The sequence below is a fragment of the Aquarana catesbeiana genome, linkage group LG06 (genome assembly GCF_042186555.1).
Source record: "Aquarana catesbeiana isolate 2022-GZ linkage group LG06, ASM4218655v1, whole genome shotgun sequence".
Taxonomy (NCBI): domain Eukaryota; kingdom Metazoa; phylum Chordata; class Amphibia; order Anura; family Ranidae; genus Aquarana; species Aquarana catesbeiana.
The window spans coordinates 3829256-3845100 of NC_133329.1; the positions used below are offsets into that span (position 1 = coordinate 3829256).

Consider the following 15845-nt stretch of genomic DNA (forward strand, 5'->3'; position numbering starts at 1 on the left):
GGTTCCACATGTCATATAAAAACCATAGATGGTGAACACCCCCCCCCCTCAGGAAATGCGAGTCTCCGCGGGAGGGCACCAGATGAAGAGGAGGAGCCAGGAGTGCCAATGGGACACCCCAGAAGAGGAGGATCGGGGGCCGCTCTGTGCAAAACCCTTACACTGAGGAGGTAAGTATACTATATTTGTTATTTAAAGAAAACAAAAAAACAAACGAACCTTTACAATCACTTTAAGGTGATTCTCCAAAAGACGTGCTTCCAAACACCAAGAAAACCCCTCCGGCGCAGTGCTCCCTCACCTTCAGTTTTGACCATAAAGGTCAGTAAATGCAGACGTAGAAACTGGCTGTTAGTTCATCCACCATTCGATTCACCTCTCCTGTAAACGATCGGCAGGTCTTGGCGGCCATCGCAGCCACCGCTGGACGTGCTGATTGGCTCCCACTGTGTCCAATCACATCGGGAGCGGGGGGCTCTGGCGGTGCGCGTGCAACCCATAGCCCAAAAGAGGAAACAAGTACAGGTACGTGATTTCGCGCTTATGGGCCGCCCTGCCGCAGTATATGTATGTGGGGCGGCCCTTAAGCAGTTAAAGAAACAGCGCACCACTCTTTCATTTATTTATTAGCTTCTAACTTTGACAATAAAAACCTGGAAGCTGATTGGTTTCTAAGCAGAGCTGCACCAGAGTTTGCACTCTCCAGTTTCAGGCCGGGTTGGCACTTAAATCGCATGCGGATCACAGCAGGGGGTCTGCTTCCTCCCTGTTCCCCCCGTTTCAGGGACGAATCAGGCCCGAATTTTTTGCCTGAATTCGGACCTGAAGTGGAGCCAAAGACGCACAGGACCCCCCCTTTTTCAATCCGCTCCAGAGCCGCCCTGGAGCTGTTTAAACCGGCTCCATTCAGAGCCGGGTCACAGTCTCCTGTCATGCAAATTGGATGCGGGGAAACCCTCATACGTGTGAACCCAGCCTCAGTAAATCGACCCCATATATGCTTAGATCCTATATATATATATATATAGATATATAGATATACAGTATATATAATATCTATATATCTATATATATATATCAATTGTCTTAAAGTCGATGTAAACCCGATTAATGAAATATATCTGTAGTGTTTTCTTATCTCTCTTCAAAGCACTGAGCCCCGTGGCTTTCTCCTGCTCCGTTCTTCTGTGATCAGCCTGATAACCTCTGACAAGTTCTCCGTTAACTGTGCTAAAACCAGGGCGAACTTTGTGTCCAGGGAGGTTGCTATAAATAGATTAGCAGAGAGCTGAACCATTCACAGAACAGCTCTGCAAGTCTTTGCCTATGTGGAGTGGGGGGGGGGTGTGCTTTTCCTCAGATCGGCGAAAAGTTAGAAGATTGCCCCAGGGATTTTACGGGTGGGGGGGAGGTACATAAAAGGTTGTGATCAAATGGTAACAATTATTATTATTATTGGGTAACTAATACGTATCATGCATGCATGTGCTTCTTTGATTAGAACTTCCATTAACATGATATTGGTGTATTAGTTGTATGACATATCTATTGCTTTTAACTTTTACTATGTTACACTTTGAATAAAGTATATATTTCTTACAATTTTACGATCATATGATCCATACCAATCAATTATTACCATTTGATCAAAACCTTTTATGTACCCCTCCCCCCTCACCCGTAAAATCCCTGGGGCAATCTTCTAACTTTTGTCTATTATTTTGGGATGAGGTGAGGGGTTGGCCTTACTCTCCTTTAGACCAATGGTCTCTTATTGGTAGTCCGCCATACATATTATTCCTCCAATCAGCTGTCTTGGCTGTATGCTAAGACTTCACTTCCTGAACAGGAAGAGAAAATCTGTATGAGTGAAAGAAAGAGGTGGAAGGCGCATGATCTAACGCTTGAATCAAGATGATACAATTTATTCTTATACACAATAGATAAATGCATACAAGAAAGTGTCTACGTATTCATAAAAACTAGGTCACAAAATATACACATTAAAAGTTAAACATGCCCATGCAAGGGCGAGTGCCCAAAGGTAGGCTGACGCGTTTTGAGGGGTTCCCTCTTCATCTGAGTCTTGGAAAACAAAAGGAAAAGTCTGTACAAAATGGTAGACCAACATAAAGAGGAGTGGTTGATTGGGAGGTGTATCACATGGTAAAAGAGAGAAAATCTGTAACGTGACGTGAACTTTTCTAAAGAATATATAAAGCTGAAGACAGCAGATATAAAAGTAAAACTTATATAGGGGGATTTGTTTCATCCCTGTGTATCATCTGAGGCTGTTCACTTCACTGGGGATATGTGAGGGTTTACATCCACTTTAATACAATAATCTTTCTATAATTTGTGGGTGTGCTTACTTTATTATGGTGATTGTGGGGGATGGGATGGCTCCCCCGTTTATTTATCAGCACTCTCATTTGAGTCTATGGGAAGGAGTGCAGGATACAATCACTAACTTTTCAATTCCATTTTTTTTTTTTTAATTGATGAAACTACCATGGAGAGTTGTAATAATGAGAGACTAATTAAAAAAATAAAATAAAATAAAAGCTTGACATACAGTAGACAGCAAAACTAAAAGAGTTCTCATGAGATAATTAAAATCAAGGGTTAGTAAAATCTAAGAAAGCTCAGATACCGTGGCGAAAAAAATGAATTTACAAAATGGATTTGCCAATTTATTTTAGATATTGTGAAAAAGGATTGGAGATATTGTCTCGGGGGGGGGGGGGGGGGGCAACTTCACAAACATGCACTGTTATATAATCAGTCATTGCGTATTAAAGTAAATAAATACATAACTATGCTGTATGTTATAAACAGGCACTGTGTGATTTTTGCCTTCATTGCATTGCAGGAGCTTTGTATCTTGTTTTGGTTGTTGTGCTGTTGTGTTAGCTATTCAACTTTTTGCATTTTGTGATATATTACTCAGGAAAAACATTTGTGTTTGGACAGGAAATAAACCCTGATTAGTATGAAACGTTTTCTTTGTCTTATTCTTGCCTTCCACACGTTCCTTCCAATTAACGTCGCAGGATAATTAAAGGAAATCACCACTAAGATTAACATGTAGATGTAAGATTGAAGCTCCACGTGGGAAGTTAAGCATTCAAATATACAAATTTATTTCACAAAAAAAAAATTACTTTATCACATACAGTAGTTAATGTAAAGTCGCTTATGACGTCAGTTATGACGAAACTAGTAGGGTGGAGTCTTTGCTTAGTCTCACCCCGCTAGTTTGTATGCGATCTGCAGATTGTTCTTATCCAGGCACTTTTCATCTATGTCATGTTGAATTTGTGCAACTTTCAATAAACCATCACAGTTTTATGCTATGTTGGCGTTCTTCTCCTCTCTTTTTTTACACCTCACTTGTGAGCGAAAAGACAAAGAGAGCAACCAGTGGAGTCGATATCCATATCACCTTGTCTACATCCAGAGGATGAATCCTATGTGCCGTATGAACCCCCCGCTTTATTAGGCCCCTATAACGTGGAGTCTAGTTATCTGGTAAGGGCACGGTGGAAGGTGTACGCCGGATGTTTAATCGTCCAACACCTTTGAGACATGAATGCAAAGGATATTTCACTTATTTTGGATTCCTTTACTGTTATATATTCATCACACATTTTGTTTTAATCATATTGTTTCATTGGCGCGGCAATTTTTATTTTCTAATGTAAAGTACACACCTCCTACAGTATATAGCACGCCCCTCTAAACTTAAAAATAAACAAAATTGGTGTACCGCAACCATGTAAAACACAATCCATATATGATCAAAAATAAATTAAATCCCTATATTGTGAGAGTTCCTCCGTTGTGCAACTCTTTGTGATAGTTCATAAAAATTAAAAAAATTTGTAATGCCCAGTGACTTTAGTGACCACCACCTCTGGCTGGAATGCCTGCTCACCTCCAAATATTGACCCCACTACAGAGTCCCAAACGCCTGATGATCAAAATGCCACGGAGAAAAGAGGAAAGGTCTGGTGTTGCCAGTGATACACCTCCATCCATTTATATAGCAAATACACAGAGGGTCGCCCTGGGACTTTGAGTGAGGTGGTCACAGTAGGCCAAAATAACAGCAGTAAATACCGTAAAACCATTTATTCAAGAAGTAATGTACATACGTGCATGTTGGTGGACAGTAGCATAGCCAATAAAATACTGCACATGATAAAAGTAGCATTGGTACATGTAGATATCATACAGTAGGCACAGGCATCAAATTAATCCGACGCGTTTCACGACACGTAGCTCGCTTCCTCAGGGGTGGATGCATGTGTGATGCATCTAGATTGAACACAAAGATATGTGTGACACAGTGATAGATTTTGAAGCAAATGGTGAAAGGAACTCAGGGGTATGGAACCCCATACTCACCAATCAGCAGAGCCAAAGTGCCAAATTGCTGTATCCCAAAAGGCGGCAGCGACAAGTGTGTGGCATGGGAGCTGAGGGGGATAGACCGACCAAAACCATCACGCCATCAGAATGCCCCTGGGAAAATCCTTCTTTTGGCATCCCCGTACCACGCTGACCTCCTCCTAGGATCTCGACCAAACGCGAGTGGCCATAGAATAGCAACGGGAAACCAGAGTGCTCTCTGCTTCGAATATTTATTAAAAACTTTACACAGGGATAAAATACTCATATAGGTATGTGAAAAACATGCATTTCATCAACTCTCCATGTTGATATAAAAACGGAAAAAAAAAAACATCCTGAATGACAGCATCTCGCACCTGTACGTGTTACACCATCTGATGAGCTTCTTCAGCTCTTCAGCTGACCCTTAGAAGAAGCTCATCAGAGAGCGTAAGGCGTACACATGCCCCCCCCAAATTGTCAGCAATTTCTGACTGGCAAAATGAAAGCGGAGAGTTTCTGCCTTTGTCAACCTCTTCAACACAGAGGAACCCTTGAAATACATTTCTGGTCTCAGGGAACACTCTGCTAAAAATTCCTCCATCTACAACTCATGATACATTAGTGTGATGTCAGTGGGAAGAATGCTTCTTACATTTGTGGTCATTGGGAAGAATTACCCCCCTGACGGATCTCTAAAGAGATCAATGGTGTCAGAGGGAACTTATCTGAGAGTAGGGATGAGACGAAAACTCGCCCTGGTTCGGTTTGCACCAGAACCTGCGAACGGACCAAAAATTTGCACGAACGTTAGAACCTCATTAACGTCTATGGGATTTGAATGTTCAAAATCAAAAGTGCTCATTTTAAAGGTATGTATTGTCCTAAAAAGTGTTTGGGGACCCGGGTCCTACCCCAGGGGACATGTATCAATGCAAAAAAAACTTTTAAAAACGTCTGTTTTTTCGGGAGCAGTGATTTTAATAATGCTTAAAGTAAAAAAAAAAAGAGTGAAATATTCCTTTAAATATGGTACCTGAGGGGTGTCTATAGTATGCCTGTAAAGTGGCGTGTGTTTCCCGTGCTTGGAACAGTCCCTGCACAAAATGTCATTTTTAAAGGAAAAAAAAGTCATTTAAAACTGCTTGCCGCTTTAATGTAATGTCGGGTCCCGGCAATATGGATGAAAATCAGTGAGACAAACAGCATGGGTACCCCCCAGTCCATTACCAGGCCCTTTGGGTCTTGTATGGATATTAAGGGGAACCCCGCACCCAAATTAAAAAAAGGAAAGGTGTGGGGCCCCCAGGCCCTATATACTCTGAACAGCAGTATACAGGTGGTGCAAACAAGACAGGGACTGTAGGTTTGTTGTTAAGTAGAATCTGTTTGTAATTTTGAACTGGTACATTTTTAATGTGTTTAGCTCCAGCCAAAAAATCTATTTTAAGCTTTTTGGAAAACATAGGGAAGGGTTATCACCCCTGTGACATTTGTTTTGCTGTCTGTGCTCCTCTTCAGAAGATTTCACCTCACTTTCTGTCCCAATGACAAATGTTTTTAGAAAATTTGGGTTTTTTAGTGAAACAAGGATTGGTGATAAAGCATCAGTGGAAAGGAGAAATGTTTTTCCCATATTAACTCTTACAGGAGAGAATTTCCCTTCCTAGGGGTAGATTTCATCTCACTTCCTGTTGTCTCTTTCCATTTGCAAGTAGGAGTCATTTGTAAGTTAGTTGTTTGAAAGTAGGGGCCTGCCCTATATACTCAGCAGAAATTTGGGCCTTAGGTGTTGTTGTGGCCACAACACTGTAAGCCCTCACAGGGCCCTGCTGTGAAATATTAGATCAAGAATTGTAATTAAATGCCCCTGTTGAACAGGGGCAGAAAAATTGGGCCTTTGTTGGTGGTGGTGCCACAACACTGTAAGTCCTCTCAGTTACTCTTGGTGGGCGCTGGAACGGGCCCTGCTGTGAAATATTAGATCAAGAATTGTAATTACATGTCCTTGTTAAACAGGGGCTGAAAAATTGGGCCTTAGGCACTGGTGCTGGTGCCACAACACTGCAACCCCTCACAGATACTCTAGTTGGAACGCAGGAACGAGTCCTGCTGCAAAGTATTGCATCAAAAATTGTAATTACACGCCCCTGTTAAACAGGGGCTGAAAAATTGTGCCTTAGCCACTGGTGGAGGCGCCCAGAACCAAAAATGTTCTTACAAGCTATCAGCATGATCATTGAGGAGGAATAGGATAGTCACTCAGCATAACAGGATAGTCACTCAGCATCAGCATAGGCAGTCTTTGAAGGGATCTGACATTTCAAAAAAAATTATTCGGTTACATCAGCATCAGGTGCTTGGTAGCTGGTGGTGATCCAAGACTGATTCATTTTTATGAAGGTCAGTCGATCGACCGAGTCAGTGGACAGACGCACCCTGTGATCGGTTACAAAGCCTCCAGCAGCACTGAATGTGCGTTCCGAAAGAACGCTGGATGCAGGACAGGCCAGTAGCTCAATTGCATACTGTGCAAGCTCTGGCCAGTGATCCATCCTCAAGACCCAGTAACCCAGAGGATTTTCGGTGTGAAAGGTGTCCAAGTCAGATCTTGCCCCTAGGTATTTCTGCACCATGTAAAACAGACGCTGGCGATGGTTGCTGGAACCGATCATACCTTGGAGCTGCGGACTAAAAAATTGTCTGAGCGCATCGGTCAGACGGCCACCTTCTCCACTGCACCTTCTTTGACTGACCGAAGCCTCAGCAACACTTGAGTTTGTAACCTCCCAGTCTCTGGGAACGCGTTGCACAGACCTTTCTGCAAGGCCTCCCGAAGATGTTTCATCCTCTGCTCCCTCTGCGACGGCAAGATAAGGTCTGCAACCTTACCCTTGTAATGTGGATCAAGGAGGGTTGCCAGCCAGTATTGATCCCTCTCCTTGATACCACGAATACGAGGACCCTTCCGCAGGCTTTGCAGGATCAGGGAGGCCATGCAGCGTAGGTTTGCTGAGGCATTCGGTCCGGAGTCCTCTGGGTCACTAAGGACAACATGATCCGCAGCCACCTCCTCCCAGCCACGTACAAGTCCATGGGTTTCTTGGGACTGTAAATGATCCCTTAAAGACTGCTGCTGATGCTGAGCACCAGGCTCCACCTCCATGCTGACACAATCTTCCTCCTCCTCCTCTTCCTGTGTGATCGGCGGGCACGCAGGAACACTGTCTGGATAAAGGGGGCCTTGAGAGCTAAGGAAGTCCTTCTCTTCCTGCCTCTGTTCTGCCTCAAGTGCCCTGTCCATTATTCCACGCAACGTGTGCAGCCGCTGCAGCATGGCCAACGTTGAGTTCCACCTGGTAGGCATGTCACAGATTAGGCGGTTCTTGGGCAGGTTAAATACCTTTTGGAGGTCTGCCAGCTGAGCATGGGCATTATATGACCGGCGGAAATGCACACAGACTTTCCTGGCCTGCCTCAGGACATCCTGTAAGCCCGGGTACCTGCCCAAGAACCACTGCACCACCAAGTTAAGGACGTGAGCCAAACAGGGCACATGGGTCAGTTTTCCCTGATGGAGGGCGGAGAGAGGAGGTTGGTGCCATTGTCGCAAACCACCATTCCTGCCTTAAGTTGGCGTGGCGTAAACCACCTCTGAACCTGACCCTGCAGAGCTGACAGAATCTCTGCCCCAGTGTGGCTCCTGTCCCCCAAGCACACCAGCTCAAGCACCACATAGCATCTTTTGGCCTGCGTACATGCGTAGCCCCTTGAACGCCTACGGAGCACCACTGGTTCCAAGGACAAAGCACAGGAAGAGGCCATGGAGGAAGAAGAAGAGGGGGGGTGGAGGAGAGAGGTGTGTCAGAATCACAGTAGTGGCATTTTGGAGGCGTGGTGGCAGAACAACCTCCAACACTACTGCACCTTGTCCTGCATCCTTCCCAGTTGCCAGCAGAGTCACCCAATGCGCCGTGAAACTTAGGTAATGTCCCTGTCCATGCCTGCTGGACCATGAGTCGGCAGTAATATGCACCTTACCGCTGACAGCCCTGTCCAGCGAGACCAAAACATTGCCTTCCGTGAGAAAAAGTGACCTTTGGGTACCTGCCACTGAGGAACCGCACATTCCACAAACTCACAAAAGAGGGCAGAGCCTACCAACTGAAAAGGTAGCAGTTGAAGTGCTAGCAATTTTTCCAAGCTAGCATTCAACCACTGAGCATGTGGATGGCTGGGAGGGAACTTCTTTCTGCAGTGCAGCAGCTGGGGCAGGGAAATTTGCCTGGTACAATCTGACGTTGGTGTACCGATAGTAGATTGCCCCCAAGTACTTGGCTTTGACACACCTAATTTAACACCTTCATTCCTCTCAGTGCAGGTCTCAGAGAGGACTGAAGGTATAGTGGGGTTGGAGATCCCAGTTGATGAGGAGCAAGGGGAGGTCCTCTTTGTTCTTTGGTGTGGGTCTGGGCATCCTCCTGGAGCATGTACCCAACACTGTGGTCAAACAGTTTTAAGGGACTCTTTAGGAGGACATGGCGGGGCTAAGGAAGGAGTCACTGATGCCATTGAGCCGAGGGAAGAGACCGCGTTGGCAGCTGCTTTGCCAGACGCAGTACCTTGAGCCTGGGTGAGAGAGGATGAGGAGGATGAGGACGGCTTGGTCATCCACTCGACCAAGTCTTCTGCGTGTTGCGGCTCAACACGGCCAGCTGCCGAAAAAAAGGCCAAGCGTGTCTCACGCCCACATGCTGATGAGGATGCACCGTGTCCACGACCAGCACTGTTGCCTCTAGACACAGAGCCTGCTTGCCCTCTTTTATTGGCTTGTGAATGTCTGCCTCTCCTTGTTGGCCTTCTAGACATACTATTGGCCTGCAGTGAGCTGCACAAAACTGGCATGTATATATATATATATATATATATACTGATTACTGCAGCTAGCAGAATCAACTGAGAACACCTGCACTTGTCTTCAGGTAGCTATACTGTAGGTGCAACTGTGCAAGGTACACAGTACAGTAACTAGAAATACTTCAAAGAGCCTACACAAGAACCTGGATGCAGGCAGCTATACTGTAGGTGAGACTGTGCGGGGTACACAGTACAGTAACTGGAAATACTTCAAAGAGCCTACACAAGCACCTGGCTGCAGGTAGCTATACAGTAGGTGAGACTGTGCGGGGTACACAGTACAGTAACTGGAAATACTTCAAAGAGCCTACACAAGCACCTGGCTGCAGGTAGCTATACTGTAGGTGAGACTGTGCGAGGTACACAGTACAGTAGCTGGAAATACTTCAAAGAGCCTACACAAGCACCTGGCTGCAGGTAGCTATACTGTAGGTGAGACTGTGGGGGGTACACAGTACAGTAACTGGAAATACTTCAAAGAGCCTACACAAGCACCTGGCTGCAGGTAGTTATACTGTAGGTGAGACTGTGCGGGGTACACAGTCCACCAACTGGAAATACTGCAAAGAGCCTACACAAGCACCTGGCTGCAGGTAGCTATATTGTAGGTGAGACTGTGTAGGGTACACAGTACAGTAACTGGAAATACTGTAAAAACACCTGCCTGCCTGTCAGTATATTAGGAAGAGAAGAACAGGATCTAACTAAACTGAATACAGTGTATATATATATATATATATATATATATATATATATATATATATATATATATATATACAACACCTGGGATGCATATATATACACAATACACTGTATCTGCAGCTAACTTAAATCAAATGACACTGTCTGTCTCTCTCTCTGTCTATCTCTCTCTCTCTCAAGCCGGAACACACTACACAGGGCCGACGTGCAGGCGGCCTTATATAGTGTGGGGTGTGTACTAAACCCCCTGAGCCATAATTGGCCAAAGCCTCCTTGGCCAATTACGGCACTCTGTACACACAGCGCTGTGATTGGCCAAGCATGCGGGTCATAGTGCATGCTTGGCCAATCATCAGCAAGCAATGCACTGTGATGTCGCAGTGAATTATAGGACATGATGCGCCACTCGAATTTGGCGCGAATGGCCCATATCATTTGTAATTCGGCGAATGACCAAACACAGGACATTCCAGTCGAATATGCGTTCGACTTGAACATGAAGCTCATCCCTACTGGAAAGTAACCGGCCAATGTCCCCTCATTAGAAATATCTGTTTCAGAAAGACCAGCAAGTTAGGACTACACAACATTCCCCTGCTGGAGCAAATTGGATCATGCTTTATTGGGTTTTTTTTTTTGCCTTCCTCTGGATCAACTGTGGGTACAGGATTGTATATATGGAGGTTTTCTATTTGTGTGTGTGTGTTTTCAACCAGATAAATGATGTAACTCCTGTAACTATGTATGGAAGGAGGGAAGGAAAAGAAGGGAAGGAAGGAAACGGAAGGAAGCAAGGCAAAGAAAAGAGGGAAGAAACAGAAAGGAAGGAAGAAAGATGAAAGAAGGAAAGGGAAGGAAAAGGAAGGAAGAAAGGAAAGAAGGAAGGAAGGAAGGAAGGAAGGAAGGAAGGAAGGAAGGAAGGAAGGAAGGAAGGAAGGAAGGAAGGAAGGAAGGAAGGAAGGAAGGAAGGAAGGAAGGAAGGAAGGAAGGAAGGAAGGAAGGAAGGAAGGAAGGAAGGAAGGAAGGAAGAAAGGAAGGAAAAGGAAGGAAAGAAAAGGAAAAGGAAGGAAGGAAAGGAGAAAGAAAGCAAAGAAAGGAAGGACAGAAAGAAAACAAGAAAGAAAAAAAGAAAGAAAGAAAGAAAGAAAGAAAGAAAGAAAGAAAGAAAGAAAGAAAGAAAGAAAGAAAGAAAGAAAGAAAGAAAGAAAGAAAGAAAGAAAGAAAGAAACCTCATATGGAGATATTGTTTGTGAAGTGGAGTGTTCCAGTGTTCCAGCCTCCATACCTTTGCATACACCTGGCAGACAGGTGTGTGAGTGACGGGCTCTTTGCGTGATTCCTCTTCTATAAATGGTATCTTGGAGAGCGGAGCTCCTGCTGTGTAGAGCTGAGGTCAGTACGGTGAGCCCAGAAGATGTCCAGTCTCCTGTGGATTGTGGTGATGGTCTTCTATTATGTGGAGTGTGTGTTGGCTCTCTCATTAAACTCCTGCATTGTACTTCTGAATGGGAAAAGTCTGTACAATGGGACAAAGAAGAACCCTTCAGCTGTTATCCAGCTCATCATGGGGCTCATTAACATCACCATGCGTGGTTTGTTGTTCACACAGTTTACTGCTATGTTCTTCCCCAATTTTCGCTTTGAGGGAATATATCATGTAGCATCATTTTTTCTACCATTCCAAATGTATTTCAGCAGCTGGCTGATATCTGGGCTGTGTGCCTATTACTGCATCTGCATTGTTCACTTCACCCAACAAGTCTTTATTTGGGTTAGGAGGACCCTCTCCTCTTGGCTTCCATGGGGACTTCTACTATCCGGAGTTGGCTCCATCGCACTGTCTGTCGGGAACATCTGGGCTGTTAAAATTACTCCAATGTATTACAACGGTACACTCCTTGTTACCAGTTATATTGAAATCATACCTTTAAGTCTCACGTACACAGCAATGTCCATCTGCCTGGGCATCTGCCTCCCGTTTATTATCAGTTCCGTCTCCCTGCTGACCACAGCGGTTTCTCTGTTTAGACACATCTGGAAAATAAAGCACCAAGATTCTGGATTCTCTCCTGCACAGGTCCAAGTCCATGTCAACGCCATCCGAACAATGATCTTCTTACTTCTTTTGGATGTCATCTTCTACATAGCTGTAATGACTGTGAACAATATTTTAAGCTATACAAATACTATATCAGTTGCCTGCTGGATTGTGGTAACTGTCTTTCCAACATTGGAAGCCGTCATAATTATCCAGTCCAGCTCCGAACTGCGTAAGATGGTTCTGGGTAGACTCTGTGCAAGCAGAACAGTGGAAACTGGGAGTTAAGGTGGGAATTAGGATTATGGCCTGCTGTTATATACTGACACATGCAATACCCCATTACATACACTATACGGCCAAAAGTTTGCTTGACCAATACACCTGTATGAGCTTGCTGATTACTCCATTTCAAAATCATTGCCATATATATGGAGTTGGTTTCCTTCCACTTTTCTGGGAAGGTTTTCCCACAAAATTTTTTTGGAGGGTCTATGTGGATTTGTGCCCATATATGCCCCCTACTAGTGTTTCCCACACAGTGTATTGCTGTTGCCAGGATCAGGAACATAGGTGTGCACACAGGGTGTGCCAGGTGTGCCTGGGCACATCCTAATCACCCTGTACAGTGTCGTTTTTCCCTGTTTCCTGGCGCCCCGTCCCCCCCTGCAATGCTACCAGCTTTCTTCCTCTCCTGCTGGCTGCTGCGGGGGATGTTTCAGGATGGAGAACCAGGAAGGGGCCGGTAAATATTTAATTTACCAGCCCCATCCTTTTCTGAATGAACACAGTTTGTGAATGAACAGGAAGCCTCCCAGCACAGAGCACTTCCTGTTAGTTCACTGTCCAGTGCAGCTGAGGCTGCAGAGAAAGGTACTGGGGAAGCTCTGTCTCAAAAGTGAGACATCAGGGGTCTGTTAAGACTCTTGATTTTTCACCAAAGACCCCCAACGGGGCTCCTAAAATAAGTTTTTAAAAATTATATTGTAAAATATAATTAAAACAACAAAATTGTAAAAAAAAAAATATAAAAATAAAAACTACTGACACCAATCTCTGCTCTAGTGACACCGTCCACTGCTCTGCTGATATACTATACACGCATGTGTGCTCTGCAATATGCTGCGCATGCCAATGATCAGGAAAAAGGGGGGGGGGGCAGGTACAAGGCAGCAAGGTACAGGGCAGAAACAAGATCAGGATCAATGGCAAACTGAATCTGGCAGCACCAAAACCCTGAAGCAAGAGGCATTAGTAGGGGAAGACCTATATACCCTCCCAGCAGCCAGCATCAGATGGAAACTAATTACTGGGATTCGCTGGCTGCTGGGAGGGTATTTAAGTCTTCCCCTACTAGTGCCATTTGGACTCCCCTTATCAACAAAACAAAATCACCTAGCTCTTCAATATTCACCCACAAACAATTAATTGCCGTAACACCTGTAAATGGGTCATACGAATTCAAGATGTCCTCATATTGTGTTCCAAGAGATATACTTTAATCAGAAAACTTCTAAAGGGCCCATAGAGCCTTCCAATGTTATTGTATATGTATGTTACATTTCCATGTTTACATTAGGTATATTGTACATCCCATTGCTCTTGTCACATACCTGGTAGGAGATTGAAATGACGAAGTCGCCCTCTCTTGTATCTCCAGCCCAGGCCCCACTGAGAGTGGAACGGATGGTGTCAAGGGACAGGAGGAACACGAGCGCCTGTAGGTGTTAGCTGCAGAGCTTGTGGCAGGAGTTGTAGACTCGGTGATTCAGGCAGAGCATCAGGTCAGGAACTGCGATGATGTTGGGTAGATCAGCCAAGGTTAAAGGGGCACTCCACCAGGCCTGCAGGTTCAGGGTTCGTGGCTTGCCAGAGTTTTGCGCAGTCTGGAGACGGGAGCACGCTGTGTCCACTGGAGCTGGGATGAGGGGCAGCCAGCACAGGCACTCGGAGGTAACGTAGAGCGAAACAGGAGACAGAAGTGTGGTCAGCAGGATAGCCGGGGTCAGCAGCGAGCGGGAAGAAGGGTACCAGGACATCAGACAGGAGCAAGGTCAGGAGTAAGCCGAAGTCAGGAACCGATACTCAGGAGCATAAACAGAATCCAAGGGCAGGTCAATGGCAAGCCAGGTCAGCAACGGATATCAAGCAGGGTTCAAGCAAGGAAACAGCTGAAGAGCAGTCAGCATTGAGCAGGAGTCAGAGCCCCCTTTAAATAGGACATCTGGCGCAATGTGGACAGTGAACATGCTCCTGTGAGCGTGCGCATTCTTTCACGCATGCGCATTGACGCAAATGCAATTTTTTTTTCGCTTGTGCACAATTCTTCTAGCCACAGTATGCACGTTCGTCCGACGCGTCTCAGCAGTTCTCTTACAGCTACATACTCATATGTTACATATATGCTTAGATCATTTGTAATATATTTGCATATTTATTGTCTTAAAACAATTATTTTTGATATAGTTTGTGGGTGCGCTTACTTCATTATGTTGATCGAGGGGATGGGGTGGCTCCCCAGTTTATTTATCAGCCCCCCCCCCCTCCTCTATATTGCATCATTTGACTCTATGAAAAGCAATGCAGGATACTATTTCTAACTTTTAATTACAATTTAAAATTTTAAATTTTTAAATTTCAATTAAATTTTAAAAATTTTAAAGTACTTTTTTTTGTTTTCCATTTTGTTTATTTTTTTTATTTGTTTTTTGATTTATGATTTTCTAGCATGGAGTGCTGTAATACTGACTAATTTAAAAAAAAAAAAAAAAAAGGCTTGCCGTACATTATAGAGCATTTGGAATCACGGGTTAGTAAACTCCAAGAAAGCTCAGACACCCGTGGCAAAAAATGTATTTACAAAATTGATTTTCCATATTATTTCAGCTGGATGGAGATATTGTCTGGGAAGGAAACTTTACCAACATGAACTGTTAAAATCAATCATTGCTTATTAAAGGAAAAAAATAAATATATCAATGTAATAAACAGATACGGTGTGATTGTGTCTTAGCTGTGTTGTAGGAGCTTTGTATCTTGTTTTGGTTGTAAAGCTGTTGTGTTACTTATTAAGCTTTTTTGCAAGTTGTGTTATATTACTAAATATTTGTGTTTGGGCAGGAAATAAACCCCGACCAGTATGAAACATTTTCTTTGTCTTATTCTTTTGCCTTCCACATGTTCCTTCTATTTACATCACAGGATTAAAGGAAACCGCTACTAAAATTAATATGTAAATCTAAGATCGAAGCTTGGGGAGGTAATCATTCAGATATTATAATTATTTCACAACAAGATAAAAAAAAAAAAAAAAACATTATTATCAGCCAATGCATTTAACTTGTTGTACATTGGGCATACTCCAAATGTCTAATAAAACTTAATCAAAGTAAAAAAAAAAAAAAAAAAGCTTAAAAAATGTGTTCCCATTTAACCCCTTATTAATCCTTAGTTTACAATAGATTATCCCTAATTAACTACTTCTTCCCCTTCTCCTCTTTGCTTCTCCCCACTGATTTTTTAAAAAAAATTTTTATTTCAATTTTTCCAACCAATATATTTTTAGCTTTTTTTTTATTGATATATGTTTTGTTTATTAAGTTATGCCATCCTTAATATTGTCTCACCATTTTTGGAACATTTTAGAGGTTTTATTATTTTACCATTGTCAATAATTTTATGATTATACGTTTATCCTAAAACACTAAATTCATAATATTAATGTTTATATATATATATATATATATATATATATAAAGCATTATGAATATTATATATATATCCATAATATATA

The 15845-nt window shown here is 43.5% G+C and overlaps 1 protein-coding gene across 1 annotated transcript; it reads left to right on the plus strand.

Annotated features, from left to right (window-relative positions):
• The first annotated feature begins 11428 nt into the window (after positions 1-11428).
• Positions 11429-12340, plus strand: LOC141147386 (taste receptor type 2 member 2-like). The gene has a single exon (XM_073634618.1). It carries the CDS (start codon positions 11429-11431, stop codon positions 12338-12340), a length of 912 nt encoding a protein of 303 aa, XP_073490719.1.
• The last annotated feature ends 3505 nt before the right edge of the window (positions 12341-15845 follow it).